We start from the raw sequence: 21,073 nt of genomic DNA, 5'->3' as shown, positions 1-21,073 counted from the left end.
GCATTGTGGCAGCCTTCAACATCAACCATTTTTCATTCTGGGGATCTGACTTGTTTGTTGGACACACAAATGTTGGAATGAATATTCACATTTCTTGTAAGAAAAGCTGTTAAAGTGATTATGAGAAAATTTGTTTCCATGGTCCATTGGAGCCTTCTCATGCACTTTGTTGCTCAATCTCAGTGCTACTCCCAAATAGGGTCACCAGCTGCTCCTCGTAGTTCGCTATGTTTCTTTTCATGATGTCCATGCACGGGCCCAACAACCTCTCGAAGGCTTTGACATCCAAGACTGTCAGAAAACAGAAGCCAAAAGGCAAATGGTCAACATGACTTAAGGGGATTTTTACAGAAAATATAGCAAATATAAGGATTCAATTTTCAAAAAATGTACCCAGGCATTTGACGCTCCCCACAGCATAGGCGGAAGCAGCTCTTGGCTTGTTTGTCACTAGTGCCAACTCCCCGAAATACTGGCCCCTTGTGCATGTGGCGATATCCATCTCCTCATCCTCCTGATCTTTTTTCGTCTGGGATAAAATAAAAGCACACTAAGACATGCAAAATACCAGAGAACCCTAAAGAAACAAGCTGGAAGGTTTTTTTAACACATATATGGTCCAATGATAAAACATACCCTGCTTCTTCTCATGGTGATTCTTACTTGGCCGGACTCAACAATATAGAAGCAATCTGCTAAATCACCCTGTAAAATAAAGCAATAATTTATTGAAGCATTTCACTGTGGAAGAAAATAAAAGGAAGGATTCAAGACTAGATTGTTGTGCATAAAGATCAATCACCTGAGCAATGATCTGCTGTGTATCATTGTACACCTTGCTGGATAATACGTCTACCACCTTCATTCTTTCTGAGAGCTTTAGATAAAAAGAATAATTGTGTCACTATGGTTTTATTACGCAAGCAAATGGCACATTCACAGAGCTGGAGGACAAAGCTAATATTAACCTCTAATGACGTAAGCAGTGGTAGTGTTTCAATGAACGCTTCATACATCTTCCTCTTCTTGGCATTGTTCTTCACGATGATCCTCCTGAATGTCAGACGATCCTGAATCACACAGTGAAAGACAGAAAAACATTGAGGTTCATGGTTAGAGATGCAGTGTTTTAATACTAATATACATCCAATATATATGTCAGCTGATGCCAGGCTGCTATCATGGGCTGTATAAAACATGGACATTCTTTAAGTAATATCACTCATTGGTTTCTGAAAAAGTTTTTTGACCCCCTATCTGATTAAAATGCCTCAAATAAGCAAATAAATCTATACACTCTCCTTGAGACTACGTCTTGCAAATTGTGTGTATGATGTTATAATGTGATGATGTATCTGTGCTCTGGCCCAGTTGGGTTTCGAGCAATGGGGGCAGGCCTGGGGTGGCTTATCTGGAGAACCAGGAGAATTCCTGGTGGGCTGGTGTACAGTGGCATTAAACAGGCTGCACTAGTGAGGGATGGACACGGTCAGGAGCACTTATTTGTTGCACCTCATAAACCCTCACAAGACTCTCTCCCTCTTTCTCCCGGTTCTTGGTCAGGCAGGGAAGGTCGTCCATGTCTGTCTAACTGGATACATTACTGTTACATTGGTTCCGCATGTACCTTGTCAAAGCTTAATTCTCTGATGCAGTGAAATATGCAGGTTTAATTTCTAATACAAGCACAGGTGGAGATGGCACAGGTAAGCTAGAAGTGGCAGATGTGCAACAGAACACAAACTGTTCCAAAGAGGAGGCCACTTTTGAAGAAAATTCATTACTGTAAAATACCAAATAATAATAGGGCGTTTGTTTCAATCCCTGAACAGACCAGGCGTTTATTTGGGACCAGGCGGCTATTTGGAACAGGCGTTTAATTCCTTTCTCACAAAAATCTTGCTTAGCAAAAATTGGAAAAATATGGTGAATTTAATCAAACTATTTATTTACACCAGTATGAATGTCACCTTTAGATTTTTAAGTCAAGATTACAGTACCATAGTTATACTTTTGTCTTCTTCTGTCAACTCAACACCCTCTAAACACTTTAAATACTGGTAAGGAACTGAACTTGATTCAATGGCGGAATTACGGCGGTGTTCGGTCCTTTGTAGAATTTGTTCATGATGAGATGAAGTATTTTCTTGCCTGTGATTCGGCCATTGATTTCAGTGGAAAAGCAGAGCAAAATCACTCCACAAGCGCTTTGCCGTCATCAGTATTCAATTCAGCAGACAGTCTCATCCGCGAGGAGGTATGTAAAGAGAGGGGCGGAGCCACGGAGCTCAAACAGGGAGAAGAACAGGAAGGGAGGGGGAGTTGGGAGTTCATTCTAAATGATTCTCATCTCATCTCAGTCACATATCGGAGCTTTAACTAAATTACACCCGGCATTTATTTAGAACAGGCTTTTATTTGTCAAAATGTACTGCCACACCCGGCAGTTAATTGGGACCCGGCGGTTAATTGGGACCCGGCAATTATTTGGTTGGGCACAAACACAAACACAACATCCCCACTGTGTAGCATGGTGGTGGCAGCATCATGCTGTGGGGATGCTTCTCTGCAGCCAGCCCTGGCAGACTTGTAGAGATAAAGGGTAAAATGAATGTAGCAGAAAATAGAAAAATCCTGGAGGGCAATCCTTTTCAATCTGCAAAAGAACTACAGCTTGGGAGAAGATTTATTTTCCAGCAAGATAATGGCCTGAAGCATACAGCGGAAGCTACACAGAAACAGTGTAAAGACAACAAGGTAAATGTTCTGGAGTTGCTGTGTAAACGCCCAGACCTCAATCCAATAGAGGATTTGTGGCTGGGCTTGAAAGGGACTGTTAATGCCTGATTCCTGTGCAACCTGAAAGAGCTTGAGCAGTTTTGCAAAGAAGAATAGAGTAAAATTGGAGTGTCCAGATGTGCAGTAAAAGCTTGTGAACTTAAGTGGGCTTTTCTGAGCTGTTAAACTCCAGGGATGAAAATGAGTGTGACCCCGGGTGGGTGACTTCGGAAGGGGGGCAATGGTGCTACAACACAATACAGGGGCAACTGGTGTGCCCTTACTTTCTATTGATATACTTGGTAAAGAGATGGAGCTGAGGCAGGCTTTTAACCTCCTGGCTAGCATCTACAAAATGCCTACCTTTCAGTCAAACCAGTTACACTCCAATAACATAAATTTATACATTGCTCTTAGCATCAATATAAATAAAATAGAAAAGTTTAACACTCTTGTTGACAGGACATAAGAGGCTTCTGCAGCCATCCTCAAGTGAATATTCAAGGCACTGCAGTTTTGTGCACTACTGCATCAACACCAGTGGTTACAACTTGGTTGCCTATTACTGACATGTCACTACCAGTGCTGACAGAAAATAATACCTGGGATGATTTAGACACAGTTTCATTGTGCTAAGTGGAGTTCGCTAAGATTCCATGCATTACAAATCTCACAGCACCTTCTGCAGCATGTGTAGCAGAGATTATAGTAAAATGTTTAAGGCTTTCTTCAGGGGCATTCTTCTGGATGCCTCTGCCCTCTGTCAGAACAGTGCAAAATCTGAATAACATACCTATAGCTAAATATTTTTGCTAGTTCAAAATCTGTCATGAATTGATTATCTTTTTTAGTTCAAATCCATACGAGGTGCATATCCACTGATTTTTTTTAATTTGAGACAAAAAATTAGCTGCAAAGCTTTTGTTATACTCTTGTGCCCTGGCTACACTGTAGTGGCCTACAGTATGCTCATTGGTTTGACCACATTGTATCTGCAATACTCCATCCAAGCACTAACTTCTGCGCCTGTTATGCCTCAGTTCCTGCTTGTGTACAGGAAATCATGGTTTCAGATTCAGAATGAACTGAAACTGAAATCATGTACCATGTATTATGTTGAAGTTAATACAAATTTGACAGCAGTTGATTAAACTGCAGTTGCCTCACAAAAGAAAGGAGAGGAGACACCGGTGGAGATGGGAATGATGGCTGCTGGATTAGCTAGGGCAGAGGACGGGGAATGTTTGCACTTCTTCCGCCACTAAGAGAGACATGAACTGCTCGTCATATTGTCAGATGTTGGTAAGCAGATGCTGTCTGCAGCCATTTATCTCACAATACAGTACACACAACCAACAGGCCAGTGCGATGTTTTGACGTGTTGTTATATTTGTTAAGTTCATGTCAGCGACGAGCGCAGGCTTCTGTGTAGGGTTCAGCACCACACGAATCTACGGCATGGGCTTTGGGTCATTGTGAGCTACATCTTAAAGCTCCTGTGAGAAATTTTTGATTTGTGTAATCTATCATATAGCTTATAATCATGTTTTCCTTTCAAGCTCACAAAGAGGCCTCAGTAATTTCAGTCAGTTTCATAACCATCTAAAATGATTGCAGGAGCTTTAACATAACAGAGGGTCTAATGCAAGCTGTAAACTAGTCCAGTTACTTTGAAAGCAGCACCCATTTGCTCATGTCATCCTGCAGCCAACAGCCCTAAATCTTTGGAAATCTCCCTGTTTGACAATTCATCAGAGTTAATACAGTTAGGCTGAATCTCAATCTCTTCCCTAAACCCTGAGCCCTGAGCCCTTATAGACTTAACTGACTACACCTGGACAGTGATTGAGTGCATGAGGGTGCAAGGGCCTGAAGTGGTATAAATGGGAATGAGACGGCTCTTTGTTTTCTGTAGACAGTCAGCAACTTGCAGAGATAAAAACAAAGATAAAAAAACAAGCCTGCCTTGCATATAGGCCCATTTTCTCAGTGGATAAAGGCAGTTTTATATAATACACTCACAGAAAAATTGTTTTGTTCTTATTTTTGCTGTCAACCTTGATTGCATCCTCCATGTTTTTTGTTTACCATTTTGCTCTTTTCACCTCGCTTTTATTGCATTTGCTAGCTGGCTTCCCCTGGGAAATCATGTCATACGTCACAATGCTATGAACTATGAGTAATTCCCTCATGCTAAGTCTGCAGATGTACCCACTTACAAAAAGGGTGCATAAAGGGGCTCAAAAAGTCTTCGAAAGATCCCTCATGCACTTTATGATTTGACAGTGGGACAGCCCTAAGCCCTCACAGACTTTGCAGAAGCGCACCTCAAAGTCAGTGAGTGTGTGAGTGTGGACATTGAGACCAGGCCTGAGACTCAGATCCTTGGCAGGAACATGTTAACTACGCTGCAGAAAAGCCTAAGGCGCCCTCTAGCTGGGAGAAGAGAACATGTAAAAGGCAGCTTAACAAGCATAAAGTGTTCACAGCTCTCACCTGGTTGTGAAGTGGTTAGTACAGTCAACCAAAGCTGAAGACTATATTGTAAACAACTTAAATCTTAGGCTTAAATCCTACTCCAATTAAAGCTCATTCTGCTGTTTGCTCAGAGGCCCCTCAGCAGGAGACAGACGCTTGAACACGACAGGCTGCTTGTTCACAAACTCAAACACACACTGCGTGCTCTCAGGTCAACAGGGGATACAGCTGCAACCTGCCCAGTCTGCACACAGATGACATAACAGCGCCGTTACCCACAGATTAAGGACACAACCCGCACTGAGTTATTAATAAACATGCCACTTCACAGATGGAGGAGCAACTCAAGATTCACCACTGCTTTTTCCAACCAACACCCATAAATTTGCTGGATTTTCTTTAACAAAAAATTGACATTCAAGTAAAATTTGGAACACAAGTTTTACCTGCACCTGTGTTTCAGCAGCAATTTCATATTTCAATCATTTATAACACCTTCAATACATAGCTACTTTAATTCTAGAGTGCACAGAACAGATCTGACAGCTAAGTGCTAAAACAGCAGCATGATTCTTTTTAAAGGCTTGTAACATATGAAAGAACAGTCCAGTTTATGCATTTTTCACAGTTTTTATCCAGCATGTTATCTCAACACCATCTCACCTATGCTACCAGTATCAGTGCTGCTGCAGACAAGCTGCATATATTTACAGTAAATCATGATCCCTGGCAGCACAGCATGGTATAAAAACCCAGAGCACGGAGCCGACTGTGCTCGTAAACAGGGATTTAATGGTTTACTCACTAGGCACCAAAGGGCTCCAGGCGAGGTGGCGATTATTGTGGCTGCCCTGGGGGTGTTGTACATCAGTGCCAGCTCTCCAAAGCTGCCTCGGTTGTCATAGCAACCCACCAGCTTCTCTGCGCCATCCACCTTCACAAAAATATTAAAGGTCCCACTGGAGAAAGGAAAAAAAGATAAATTGTTAGTCTACAGAAGCATTAATTTGTTAATTTTATTACACTGATGTATAATAAATAGTCTGACACAGAATGATTCAGTGACAAGAAGATCACCTTTCAATGACATAAAAGTTGTCCCCATCATCATCTTGATCAATGATGTGCTCCCCTTCAGTGCAGAACTTCTCAAACATGGCATCCAGCACCTGAGACATCTCTTCCTGTGGTGGCATAAAATATTGGTCAAATACTTGAATTTTAAATCCAACATGCAGAACTTGGTGTGCTGTTCCAACAATGTGAAAATAATTGTGTTTAAAAAATCATGAAAAATGCATTGAGCTGTGGTAAAATGCTGCTGGCCTAAAGCCATGTGCTCCTTTGTATAATTTTAAGATAGCTGAGGCCAAAGCAGATGAGAAAAGAGCTCATATAAAATAATTCACTTACTGGATCCAAATTCTTAAACAGAAGAATGTCCCTACACGCTTCCTGTAGTCTCTGTCTCTGTTCGTCGGTTTTGGGGTGGGTGATCTGCAAATTGAATCACAGCCTTGTAATATACATAACGGCAGTGTCAGTTACAGTGATCTTAGATTGATACTCAGAGCTATAATTCAAACAGAACACATAACTTCAGGAGTAATGTATTAACTTTAGGGCATACCCATGGCTCTTTTTCCTCCTCATCTTCATCAGGGTTGAATGCTTCGGCACACACTACACGATGGAGATCAGAAAATTAATAAACACTCCTAACAGCAAATCACTACACATCACGTAAGAAAAATTTCTGTAATGCTGAATAATACAACCTCATTTTTAAGATGGAGCAGCATAACTTTCACAAAAAATAAAAGCCAAATCCCAGAGATGGTTCCAACACACTTTCATCCAATAAATGTTTGAATAAACACCTTTCTCATGTGCAGTTTGGGACATTAGGGATGCAGCGATGCTGGCAGCACTTACACCAAATTTCCTCTGCTCTTGTAATAACAGAATTTTATTGAATTAAAGTGCCTCACTGGAACTAGACAACAAATGTGATTTAAAAGGGAAGAATTTACCAAATTTTACAGTGCCTATAAAAAGTATTCACCTCCTAATGATTTCATAAATCATTCATGGTCAATGTAATTTGGATTTTTTGACAAAAATCTTTAATGTCAAAGTCAACAGAGATTTCTACAAATTAATATCAATTAAATAAAGATATATAAGGTAAAATAAGGGATTGCATAAATATTCACCCCCTTTAAGTCAGTATTTAGTAGATGCACCTTCGGCTGCAATCACAGCACTGAGTCTGTGTGGATAGGTCTCAATCAGGTTTGCACATTTGGATACTGCAATTTCACTCCATTCTTCTTTGCAAAACTACTTAAGCTCTGTCAGGTTGCACAGGGATCAGGTGTGAACATCCCATTTCAAGTCCAGCCACAAATCCTCTATTGGATTGAGGTCTGTGCTCTGAATCGGCCACTCCAGAACATTCACCCTGTTGTCTTTAAACTACTTCTGTGTAGCTTCCGCTGTATGGGTCATTGACTTGCTGAAAAATAAATCTCCCAAGCTGCAGTTCTCTTCAGACTGAATATAATTGTCCTCGAAGATTTCCTAGATTATGCCACATTAAATTTACCCTCAACCTTTACAAGGCTTCCAGGGCCGGCTGCCAAAAAGCATCCCCACAGCATCATGCTGCCACCATCGTGCTTCACAGTGGGGATGGTGTGTTTGTAGTGATGTGCAGTGTTTGGTGTCTGCCAAACATAGCATCTTATCTGATGGCTAAAAAGCACCGTAATGACTACATCAGACCAAAAACACTTTGTCTCACTTTACCCTGGAGTCTCCCACATACCTTTTGGTGAACTCTAGTCAACATTTAATGGGTTTTCTCTTTGCCTCTCTCCCATCTCAGCTGCTGAAGCTTGTAACTCCTTCAGAGTAGTCAGAGGTGTCTTGGTGCTCTCTCTCTCACTAGTCTCCTTCTTGCACGGTCACTCAGTTTGTGAGGACGGCCTGATCTTGGCAGATTTACACAAGTGCCATATTCCTTCCATTTCTTGATGGATTTAACTGAACACCGGGGTATTTTCAGTGCCTTGGATTGTTTTTAATCCATCACCTTACTTATACTTGTCAAAAACCTTTCCTCTGAGATGCTTGGAGTGTTCTTTTGTCTTCATGGTGAAATGGTAGCCAGGAATACTGTTTAACCAGTAACTGGACCTTCCAGACACAGGTGTCTTCATACTACCATTACTTGCTTTGACGTCATGACTATGATTGATTTTTAAAACCAATAAAATGGTAAAACATCTAAGAGGGTGAATACTTCTAATAGGCATGGTAAACACAGGGATTAAGTCCTAAATCCTTGTCGATAAAACAGAAAGTGTACGCCCTGGTATAAATATATGAATCCCTCTTATTTAATTCATAAAGAAGCCTGCTTTCTTCAGCCTACTGCCAAAGTTGTGTGTCCTATTTAGCAGATGTTGGCCTCAATTTTCCCTCTGAGGTGATAAAAGGTCTGAAAAAGTGTCACCTACATTTTCCACTCAGACTGCCAAACATGCCAGTATCTGTCCTTCAACAGCTGCTATGCAGATGAAACTATAACTGTGCTATTTTCACAGGCCAGAGGTTTTTATTAATAGTAGTACTTGTCTGATCTCTCCACCCACATCTGTCACTCACATTATTAACCAGACAACGTGGTTTTACAAACTCAGATAAACCGACTCCATCATAATATGGTGAAGACAGTGACAAAAGACAGAACCAATATTTGACTAAAGCATGGACAGGAGCAAGTCTGGCATAGCTTAAGTAAAATATAAAATAGCACAGACACTGTTGAGAAAAAAAAGCATGAACTCACCTGATGCTCTTCTGTTGAATCTGTTTATAACCGGGGCTGCAAGAGAACATAAAATATGTAAACCTTTTTAAAATTCATCATCATAGAGGAGATTTGACTGACTGTTGGCTGTACTGAGTCCTTATCACACCTTAGGCAGTTTTCCCTTTAGGCAAAGGAAGGCAACTGCCTGAGGCCTCTGGTACCAAGGAGCCTCAAGGCAAAGGCAATGGCATGCACTGAATGTGAAGTGTTTCCAACACATAGACCACACTCAGGCCAGCCACTACAATCACCCAAGTATATTTGATGACCATTTTTCTTTCCTTAATTTTTTGTCCTAGAAAATCACCTCCATGCACAAGAGAGAGGCGTCCACTGCTATGTCCCTCCAGCTGTTGGAGGATTGATATCCTAAGTTCTAAATAAGCTTGTTATACCATTGATCAAACATTTTTCTGCAGCTGCTTGCTGCTGATATTGTCATACATTCCTGGACAGGACAATAATTGCAGTATGCTACCTCATCAACAATTAGTCTTCACAGGAACAGCTCTCCTGCTACGACTTCAGATAGAGATGCATGATAATGGATTGTTGATGATATGCAGATATTTACTAAATAATTTAGCTGATACTAATATCCACACTGATGTATAAATGTAGTTAATACCTTAAAACTTTAGTCCCTAAAACATACAATTCAAAGTCTGAGAATGAACAAATGAACAGATTTCAGTCCTTAAAACACACTTTAAAGTGTAAGGAATGATGACGAATAAAGAAAAAGACTTCATCTGACATAGGCCTGTTTGCCCAGCGTAAAACTCCAAAAACTAAGTTGTTTGTGCGGCCAATATTTACAGCTGATACAGGCAGATTTTTATTGCCAAATATCATTGGCTATAATGTTGTAAATTAGGGCTGGAAAATCATTTGAAAAATTTAGATTAAACCACAGTTCCTTCTGCAATTTTCAAATCACAGAAGGTGCAATATTTATTTTTTGGTGGAGATGTTATTTTTGTACGTTTTTCTTATTCAAAATGAGACTTACATGAAAATGACCATCCCCCACACAAAAATTCACATCCAACTTTCAATATGAGCCAAAATAATCACAATCAGATATATTACCAAAATCAGTCAGCTTTAGTTTAATCTAATATTGTGTTGGTTATAATATAACATGATTTATTGCTTGTGTTTGTTGAAAAATATATAAGATAGGAAAATTCAGAAATAATCACATACTAAACCAAAATCTCAATACTGGGGGGAAAAACACAGATTATTTTCCCAAATCATTCAGCCCTATTGTAAATATCAGCTGATATTTATATAAAATGCTGTTATTCTATGGGAACCAATGGGGCTACAGTTAAAAAAATATTTCAGAGCTGTCCAGCGTGCTTAAATAAGTTCAAAATAGTCTAGATACATTGCCACACTGGACCATTATAAAAAGACCATTTCAGACAATTATTTTAAACAATTTCAAGGTAGATTTAAATAGTAATATCAGATCCATAATAAAGGGGATTAATATGTAATAAAAGGGATAGTTTTTTAATAGTATTTGTGGCAGTGTAACTGATGTCACACTTGTTAGTGTGCATACTTTTTCAAAGTTACACCTTGCCCTGAGATGTTAAACTATTGAGATGTGGAGAGTTGAATGATGTTGTTGCTCATTTAAGGTGGTAAGTACTCCTTGCTTACATTTGTGTACTTTGATGCAGTTCTTTGGCTTTGTTATTGGATAAGCAAAGCTTTAGAATATTTTCTTTCACAAGCTTTGATATCTCTAAACAAAATGGTGAAAGGCCTTATTTTGCTCTTTTCCGGGGCCTTCAAATCCCACCCTTTCTTACGTCCTTCAACAAAGGGTGTCAACACCAGAATTTTGAACATTGATTTAAACACTCAAAAACAGCACATGATATCAAGACTTGTTTTGATAACATGGCAAATAGAACAAAAGTCCTTGGCACCCAGTATTTGGTCATTTATTTTTCAGTGATCAAAAACTGCAAGCAATCCCTGGGAGATTGTCCAGATTGCATGTTGGCAGTGTTTTTGTTCAATTTAGACAGTTTGCAGGAAATTTTCTTGCAATTTTTGATAGCTGAATTCCTTCCACATGCATCTTTTTTATGTAGTTTTTTAAGTTTATGATAGGGATCCACAATATTATCAGCGTGCTTTGGTATCTGCAGGTATGTAGTTCAGAGATATGTAAATGCTGATATCGGCTAAAATAAATTTGTAATATCAACATATCAGGTATAGGCAACAGTATTATGCAACACTAGTTCCTGTACTTATGCTCTAATCATTAAAATGACAGAGAACATGTTGTTTTATGAAACGTGGTATTGAAAAGTACAAAAAAAATCCACCTTAGCAGCAGCACCTGACCCCGCCTGATTCAGGATCCATATTTATTGAGTGAGACCTGAATAAGAACAGCTGCTTTCAAGTGCCTCTGCCTCTTTGAATTAATTTAAATGAGGAAGAAAAGCTCCATCATAATAGCTGGCTATGAAATATACATAAGATAGGAGGTCTCATCTATTAGAACGCCGGTGATAGCAGAGCAGGTTCACTGTAAATGACTACAACAGTTAGCATATCGTGCTCCTGTCCTTGTGTAAGCATTGCAGACCCCAGCTCTCATTGGGATGCTGTGTCAGAGCTCCGGTTGCTATGCTACTTGCTGCACTTGATGGCAATACTGCACCGGCAATTGTGCAAATGATGACCACTGCTGAGGTGAAAGCTATCATTTTACAGTGTAGACAACACAGCAGGGGTTTCAACTATAAGCTGCTTTGTGATATTTTTCATGGATAATGAGTTTAGGCCCATCAGGCCTGAACCTGATACTGAAAATATTCAAATGACCCAAAGCTGCTGGCTTATTCTGAAAAAAAAAAGAGCCAGGGGCTTTTTCTCTGCTGTGGTTTAACTCTTTCCTCTCCACATGAAAAACGTGCTCAGATGAAGGCGTTAATGTACCATCCTTCAGCCTCGGTGACCATATTTGGCAAATGACAGAGCCATGGTGGATGCAAGGTGGCGCGCGCCGGAGCATCACTGCGCCCAATGTGCTTCATGTCCTCTCCCTCAGGAGTGACACAAGCTCATATTTCAGTATAAAATCACACATACAGTAAATTTGTCATCATACCTATAAATTCTTCGTCATCGTCGTCGTCCTCCTCTCCGTTTTCCGAATCAATCTGCATCGCTTCGTCAATGAAATTGACCGCTTTTCCAGGTCTCGGGGCCGAATTTTGGTCATTGCCAAACGAGGCCTCTTTGGTCTCCTTTTCCTTCAGCTGGGTGAAATACTGCAATGCAAACTCGAGCAAATCCCTGGGCTGATTCCTCAACACTTCCACGGTAAAGCTCTGTAACAGCTCCGTCAGTCCTTCAGGAATTTCTATACTCATTCCTGTTATCAGTCTATGAGTGTGGACCAGACCCGTTTGCTGCGAATATCAAAGAACCAAATACACAGATGGGAGCGGAAAATTAGCCGAAATGAGGTCTAAGAACCAGGGCACCCAGTCAGTAAGCCGTCCACAGCGGATCGTCTCTGTTTTTTTCTTCAATGAAAATGGCTCTGGGTTTTTGGTCCGAGCATCTTCTGCTGCTTCTGGCTACAGGAAACCCACGCATGTGACCCAGGAAACCATGGCAACCACCTATCCAGGGATTGCGTATGAGCAGCAGCAGCAGCGCGAGACTGCAGTGAGCGACAAAATACAAACGACAGGATAGAGAAACCTCCTGTGTTTGGGACAGACAACGATTTACACCGAAAGACACGAGACTAGGAATCTCATCTCTGAAAAATTTCTGCAGTGGGACTGGAAGAATAAAAATCCTATTTGAAAGCCTTTTACATTTGTTTTTTGTTTTTTGTTTTAATATAAATGTCCACCAAGTGACTGTGAACCTCTTTTAAAAAAATGTATGAAAATACTCAATTTTTTTCTGTTTAAAGAAAAAAGATCAGCAAAGAGATAAGACTTGTTTGAATGTGATGCATTTACAATCAACAAACAAAAAACCTTGAAGGCAGGGTCACCCATGATGGGGGGGCTACCGGGGTCTAGTCTCAGTCAAGACAGCTGCAGCTGTCCAGCAGCGCAACTCTCAGACACTCCCGTTGCAGACCACCACTGGGAGAACTGTCATAACTACAACGCAAGCTAAACTTTCAAATTAAAATTGGATAAAATTCTAGTCAGCATTAAAGTAAGTGTTAAGGTAAGGTCTAGCATAGTAGAAGTTAAACATCAAAAACCTGACCTGCATATCCTAATTACAAAATGTCTAATAAAGCTGACTACACAGTCTGCTTACAGGAGAAAAGTTTGTCCTCCATGAAAATAGTCTAACAGAGCCAGCATATCTAGGCTAAAACTAATGAAGCTACGTTACGTTAGTTACGTTAGCGATGTACACTACGTAGGTAACTTAGCTTAGCTTTCACGGTTTTGCAAATCTCATAAACACATATTCATTCATGCAAAATAGCTTGATAGCTAAAGCTAATGAAGGTACTTTGCTAAAGCTAACTTAGCTACATTATCTGTATGGGTAACATAGCTGGTCAGTATTAGCAATGTTTGCTAAAGCTCGTGTTGCTAAAGCTAACATAGCTACATTAACCATAGATATGAATCGTAGATGTTGCATATGAGATGTTGTATTTGGGCTCCTCAGTCCTGTAACGCAGGAGCAATATGCAAGAGATGCAGTCGCAGCTTAAAATGACGGTGAGTCAATGGCAGCGGGAGGTCTATCCATAGTTAAAATGGCGGTAACTCACTGAGAAAAAGAACTGATTTTCAAGCTGTTTTTTTTTCACAAATGTCAGACATGCATCTTTGATCCAGGATACCTGATTTAATTAAAAAAAAAAAACTTTATCTGATTCCAAAATTCTTTGCCTAATAGCTGGGTCTAATAGGGTAGACTGAGTATAGTTGAGACGTGTGCAGTTGAAACACCCTAAATATTTTGCCTGTGCTGCAATCCTGAGCCATGATTTTTACTCAGTGCATGCATATTAGCATCCTCTTTGGTGGTGGGAAGTTTGAAGAGTGTTGGCATCTCCAGTCAGAAGATATCAGCAAAAGTATTTTTACTAAGGTAAGAATTTCACTTTACCATGTCCCCTCCACAATGAATAGCTCACTATCCTTTTGTGACCATCAAACATAACTTACATCATTGCAAACGTTATTCTGTGCCCTAAAAACTCACATATTTCATGTTATCCTGGCATGTTAGGTCACTGAGTAATTCTAGAGAAATGCACAAGATGGTTAGCGGGTATAGTTGACACACAATGTCTTAACTGGTTGTGCATAGTAAAGATAACAGGTTACAAGTCATAATAAGACCACAAACAAAGAAAATTTAAATAAAATCTAATATTTTTGATATTTGAACTGTGTTATATTGACAGATAGGCAGACTGTTTAGTCTAGTCTAATATAGTATATATAATATATATAGTCTAATTAGGCCACAGTTGGTGTTTTATTATTGCTTGTTTACAGTAATATTCCATTTTTTTAAATTCCAATAAAGAGGAATGAATTTATATAGAAATTTCTTGTAAAATTGTAATTTTTGTCTCAACTGTACATGTATGGGGTATAGTTGAGACGGTACCATGGTAAAAATGCACCTCATGTTTATGACCTGATTGTGGAAAAAATAAACAACTTATAGATGATATTCATCAATAATAACTTAGTATACAAACAGATTAAACTACATATGAAAAATCACTTATTTTCAGTGTACAGTTTTTGTGCAATATCTGTTCAAAAATGGAGAAGCAAAAAGTGTCTCATCTGTACTCAGTCTACCCTACTGGGTCTTTCCCTGGGCCTATTCTATGAGCAGGCCTGCTTATGGAAGCTTGAAAATAAATTTAAATTGAAAGACAAAAACATACACATGTACAAAAGCCCCTACATTAAATGTATCCATACTATTTCTGTCACTTCATTTCCCATTTTAACAAGTAAATTTTGTGTTTTTTCTTGACATTTCAACCTATTCATTTTGTTTTCTCTCAGTAACACTTGTTTTCCAGTGACAATTTGATTTTGGTCATTTGTCAATAACTCAAGATATTAACTTGTAACATGCAAAGCTGAATTATCCTGATACAATTAGATAAATCAGTTAGGACCTTGGGGAAGAAATGCTTGTTGTGATTGGAAAACAAGCGTTATTATTCTGAGAAAACAAGTCATATAATACATTCTTTCAGTAAGTTGAAGCATGTCCTGTTAAGGCCTCTGTATATATGTGCTACAATTCTTTACAATCAATTGAAACTTGAAGACCTGGTTAAAACAAACCTCTTGTCAAATATTTTCTTGTTCTGGAAGTAAAAGCTACAGCACAAGTTGCTCTGAAATACCGATCTTCAAATACCTCACTGCAATAAGTCATAGCATTAAAAAACTGCATCTACATGTGCACTTTGATTTGTCATATCGGGAACTTTCAATTTCACTTTGTATCTCTCAAAAACAACACATCTAATCAAAGAAGAATGGAATATTAAATGATCACAATAACGAAAGATAAGATTTAAAACTGCATGTTTAAAAGAACATTCATCAGAAGAAGCAGAAGCACTGAAGCAGATTAGGGGACACAAGACACAAGAGAGGCTACACGTGAAAGCCCTCTCCTCTTTGGTGCATTAGTGCTGGACAAATCATGTTGAAATTTGGTGGTACAGAACAAAGAGGCAGGGTAATCATTCTGCAGGTTAGCAGCAGAGAATCACTGTAGGTAAATAGAAATATCCACCATAAGAGCACAGTTATTATCTGCTTTGTTCCCTAGGAGACCCCTCCCCCTGCTGTGGCCCACATCTGTCAGTGTTTGTTAAGAAGGAACAACATTTTCTCACTCACATGATCACTGGCCAGCATTGCTGCGAGTTCTCCAACTGGCCAGTCAAGACTGCAGGCTGTGAGCTGACCACAGAGGGGAGTTTTGTTTAGATGTGAGCCATACTCTCCTTATCATGGTACCTACTGTAAGAAGACATCAGACAGTTAGAAAAGGCACTGAGGATGAGGCATGCTCTGTAGACCGTAGATCCTGAGCACTGCAGCTGCTTTATGATTCTCAGCAGAGTAGGGTTATTATCAGTCTGAGTGATGTAGACTTCTTCCTTAACACCTCAGGTCACTTTAAGACTTCAACTGTCATTCAATAAATAAAATAAAGAAAGTTAAACATAAGTGTTATGGTTTACTCTACATGTGAATGCATGGATTGGTTAACATTTGGAATGAGACACTATACAATACAAAATAATTCAATGTGGTGTGACATATAATACTTAACACCCCGGCACATTAGAGGGAAGATTTTTGTCGCCACTGTAACGGGGCTAAACACTGCTAGTGCTCTGCTCATGGTGATTAACACTGGTCTTAATAATAAGAGGGTACTGTCTTTATCATAATATTAATGATTAACACTGGTCTCATTCAACCAATATTTTTATATTTGCCGGGGTCCGGTTGCCGTGGCAGCTGGCTTAATGAGTCAACCAACACTTTACTCTCCCCAGAATCATTTTCCAATTCCTCCTTAGGTAGTCTGAGCATTCCCAACCAGATGGGATATGTACTCCCTCTAGTGAGTTCTGGGTCTATCTTAGGGTCTCCTCCTAGTTGGGCATGCCCAGAAGACTTCTACAGCAAGATGACCAGGAGACATCCTGGGGAAAAAACTAGTGAAGATGCTCATAAATAAATAGGAAACATGTTGCTGTATGCTGCCTTTGCTTTATACTTCTGTGTGAGGATATCTGCCATTCATGTTTTAAGACATGGGAGACTGTCACCTACTGGTTAAGAGCATGAAGTGCACAGATAGATTACATCATATGATCATATTCTGATAAATCAGTTTTTTTAATTTAATTGAATTTTCAGTTGAAAAACAAGGCTCTGTCTTTGAGGAAATTTCCTGTAAAACAATAGCATTGTGCTGGGCGTAACATTCCTGTCTCCAATAGATTACAGCAGGGGTTCTCAAACCTTTCAAGGCTAGGGACCCCTTACAGGGCAGAAAATTTTCCAAGGACCTCCACATAAACCTCACACAGATTAAACATATGTTAAATGCCTTTTGTACTCCTAGATGCTGTATTTAAGTACAAGCTCTTGTCCAAACCCTTTGTGTTTTTTCTTGTGCTTTTTTAATTCCTGATGAGTGATAGATTTATAGATATCTCATAATCATATCTGAGTTTTTATTGGCCCAAAGCTGACTTATGTAGGAGTGATTGGTTTAGTATGGTTGTTTTATGGAGCTGTGGTCCCTTTATGTATTAATTTGATTTTTAATCACATGACATTACTTAATATATTATTTTGAATTATTTCACAGACCCACAAGCTGTGGCTGGCGGACCCCCAGGGGTCCCTGGACCCCAGTAGAGATGTAGTGTAGTTTAGCTTTGCTGCAAAACAATGTTCTGACAATCACACCCTCAGACTTTACTAGTACTGTCTTCTCTGTTTGATTTCTAAAGTTAATTTTCCTTTGTTAAACATCTGATAACATCATATACAATATATTGGGAAACTAAGGGGCTTCTTTTATTAACAGACAAAATTATACAGATTGTTGTTATAAGTAAAAGTTAAAATAAATTTGCCTGAGGTCAGAAACTATGTTGTACACATCAGTCATCTTTTTTTTAATTTATTTATTTATTTTATTTTTTTTGGATCATTCGTCCAGTGTAGACTTTTGACATGGTTGATGAAAGGTCATCATGTATGTCCTCAAGCTTTTGCTGTTTAGTTAGTTAGTTTTTAAAAAAATAAAAACCTCAAATTCACTGTTTCACATTATTATGCAGGCCACAGGTTTCAAGCAATATGGGAAAGAAAAAGGATCTCTCTGCTGCTCAAAAGTGTCAAATAGTGTAATGCCTTGGACAAGGAATGAAAACATTAAATATTTCATGAAAAATTAATCGTGATCATCGTACTGTGAGGAAATTTGTGGCTGATTCAGAGCACAGACGGGTTCATGCTGATAAAGGCATAATGAGGAAGGTTCCTGACCGAAAAATTCATCAGATTAAGAGAGCAGCTGCTAAAATGTCATTACAAAGCAGCAACCAAGTATTCAAAGCTGCTGGTGCCTCTGGAGTCCCACCAACCTCAAGGTGTAGAATCCCCCAGAGGCTTGTGGTCATGCATTAATCTACTATTCAGCCATCCCTAACCAATGCTCACAAGCAGAAACGATTGCAGCGGGCTCAGAAATACATGAAGACTCATTTTCAAACAGTATTGTTTACTGATGAGTGCCGTGCAACCCTGGATGGTCCAGATGGAGGAGTAGTGGATGGTTGGTGCATGGACACCATGTCCCAATAAGGCTGTGACATCAGCAAGGAGGTGGCGGAGTCATGTTCTGGGCCGGATTCATGAGGAGAGAGCTGGTAGGCCCCTTAGGGTCCCTGAAGGTGTGAAAATGACCTCGGCAAAGTAAATAGAGTTTCTGACTGACCACTTTCTTCCATAGTACAAAAAGAAGAGCAGTGCCTTCTGTAGCAAAATTTCCTTCATGCATGACAATGCACCATCTCATGCTGTAAAGAATCCCTCTGTGTCATTGGCTGCTATGGGCATAAAAGGACAGAAACTCATAGTGTAGCCCCCATCCTCCCTGACCTCAACCCTGTTGAGAACTTTTGGAGCATCCTTAAGCTAAAGATCTATGAGGGTGGGAAGCAGTTCATATCAAAACAGCAGCTCTGGGAGTCTATTCTGACATCCTGCAGAGAAATTCAAGCAGAAACTCTTCAAAAACTCACAAGTTCAATGGATGCAAGAATAGTGAAGGTGATATCAAAGAAGGGCTCCTATGGTAACATGGAACTTGTCCTGTTAAGATGTCTGCTTGAAATAGCTTTTGATTTTAGTAAATATGACCCCCTGATGCTGCAAATTCAACAAATGACCATTTTCAGTTCTTTACAACCTATAAAATCTTTTAAAACTCTGTTGTGCTTAACAATGTGGAACAGTGCATTTTGAGTTTTTTTTTTTAAATAATGGTTATCATTATGAAGTTTGTTCAAAAACATAATAAACAAAATAAGAAAAATGTCATTTGCATAATAACGTGAAAAGCGATGTAAGTCGGATATCGTTTCTAAAGCAAGACATGACAAAATCTATCTCATCCACCAAGTTATGCTCAGTCTTTGAGTGTTTTTTCCCATAACAGTGCAATAATTTGTGTACTGAGTAGCTAAGATCAATAAATACCTGTTTATCTTTACTGTATTTATCTTTTTCAGGATATAAGCTACACAAAACTAGCATGAAGAACATCTGATTCCAGGATGCTGGCTGTTCAGGGTCAGGGCTGAAAACAAAGGGGGATAAAGCTTTTGCAGTCAGACCCCTGACTTTGGAGCGGTCTACCAGAGATCAGACTTTCACAGTCAGTCATATTATTTACCAGACATTCTTTTACACTCTAATTTTAATGTTTTATCTCTCACTCTATTGTTTTTGATATTTCTGGTTTCTTTGTATGATTCTGTTCTATCTTCTCTGTTTTAATAGATGTAGTGTGAAGCACTTTACTTTTATTGAGAAGGGCTATACAAATATTTGAAATGATCTTTTCCAGTGTTTATCTCCTCTCTTTCCAAAACACTTTAATTTTCCTGCATTGCCAGATACACTGAAATAATGTTCCTCTATTTTCTATACATTTTATACAGCTGGCATGGTTTGTTATGCTGATGTAGATCAGCTGATGTTGCCTAAACATTTATACTGTTTCAGATATGTAATTTTAGATCTATTGTGAGCATCAACACAAACCATTATCCTGTCTTCAGAGATTTCATATTAAAAATCTTTACAGGCATTGCATTTACAGTCTGAGTTTTCAGCTGAATTAAGTTTGACCTTTTAGAATTGTGCCTTTTCACATACAGCCCTTTATTATTTGTCCTGAAGTTGACTGTGCAGGTCTGGGAAGAGCATTGTGTTATGGACTTATCTTTCATTTTGCGGCAATTTGAATGATTTAAAAAATATTTGGTTGCCCTGTTCATATTTGTCTGCTGACCATTCTCTCTCTTCTTGTCAAATGGCTACCAGTGAGCCCAACATGCCTTGGCATAAATACCAATTTGACTAGTTTCATTACCTCTTTTCAACCGGCAGTGCAACTCCCTGCCTTTTTTCCCCCCTTTTGTATTCATGCATATTTACCACTGCACAGACACCATACATATCCTCTTTCCAGGAAACATTTATTCGATCAAGAGACAGGATCGCATCTTTCCATAGACAGGTCAGTTAAATATTAACAAATTTACAGTCATGAGGAATGTGATAAAAAAAAAAACAAAACAAAAACAAACAACGCACGCCTTATAAAACCCCCACCCAGGGACCCCACCCAGGATAACGTTGACCATGATGGAGCTGGAATGAGACTCAAATCCACTTCCAGCTCCGTTGTTACGTGCTCCTTATTCAGTGCTTCACAGTTCGTCTTTGTCTGGTTTTGTCTGCAATAGAGAAATAAATAATCAGCGTTATTCATCATTTATATGTGTGAATTATTTTCACTAAGATGCCACATAATGTCAACAGTTCTCACCGATTCTTCATCATCATCATCATCATCCATAGCTTCCTCTTTATCTTCAGAGTCGTCGTCTTCTGCTGGCTCTTCAGGCTCCTCCTCAGCCTCTTCTTCAATCTGTCCAACAATAAAATTTTTAGATCAACACAAGCTCCATGAAATAAGTTAAGATGCTTCAATATTCACAAAAATAATGCACATAGAATAGTACTGTCTTGGCAGAAAAGGCTGGCTACACACCACATGCACCTAACATTATCCTATGTAATCTACAGGTTTTAA

General features: G+C 39.2%; 1 protein-coding gene across 1 annotated transcript in view; it reads right to left on the bottom strand.

Moving 5' to 3' along the window:
* Positions 1–21,073, bottom strand: part of hsp90b1 (heat shock protein 90, beta (grp94), member 1) — a 29,589-nt gene continuing 8,516 nt past the window's right edge. The window contains exons 17-28 of the mRNA XM_041794793.1: positions 20,807–20,877; positions 12,285–12,588; positions 9,113–9,148; positions 6,887–6,939; positions 6,670–6,753; positions 6,334–6,440; positions 6,062–6,215; positions 969–1,070; positions 803–877; positions 637–705; positions 394–529; positions 1–291 (exon numbers count right to left, since the gene is read on the bottom strand). Coding sequence (XP_041650727.1) covers positions 158–291; positions 394–529; positions 637–705; positions 803–877; positions 969–1,070; positions 6,062–6,215; positions 6,334–6,440; positions 6,670–6,753; positions 6,887–6,939; positions 9,113–9,148; positions 12,285–12,588; positions 20,807–20,877 — 1,325 coding nt within the window. The 3' untranslated portion in view covers positions 1–157. The remainder of the gene's footprint in view (positions 292–393; positions 530–636; positions 706–802; positions 878–968; positions 1,071–6,061; positions 6,216–6,333; positions 6,441–6,669; positions 6,754–6,886; positions 6,940–9,112; positions 9,149–12,284; positions 12,589–20,806; positions 20,878–21,073) is intronic.

Source organism: Cheilinus undulatus, linkage group 9 (genome assembly GCF_018320785.1).
Source record: "Cheilinus undulatus linkage group 9, ASM1832078v1, whole genome shotgun sequence".
NCBI classification, from domain to species: Eukaryota; Metazoa; Chordata; class Actinopteri; order Labriformes; family Labridae; genus Cheilinus; species Cheilinus undulatus.
This window is presented reverse-complemented; position numbering and strand designations above follow the sequence as displayed.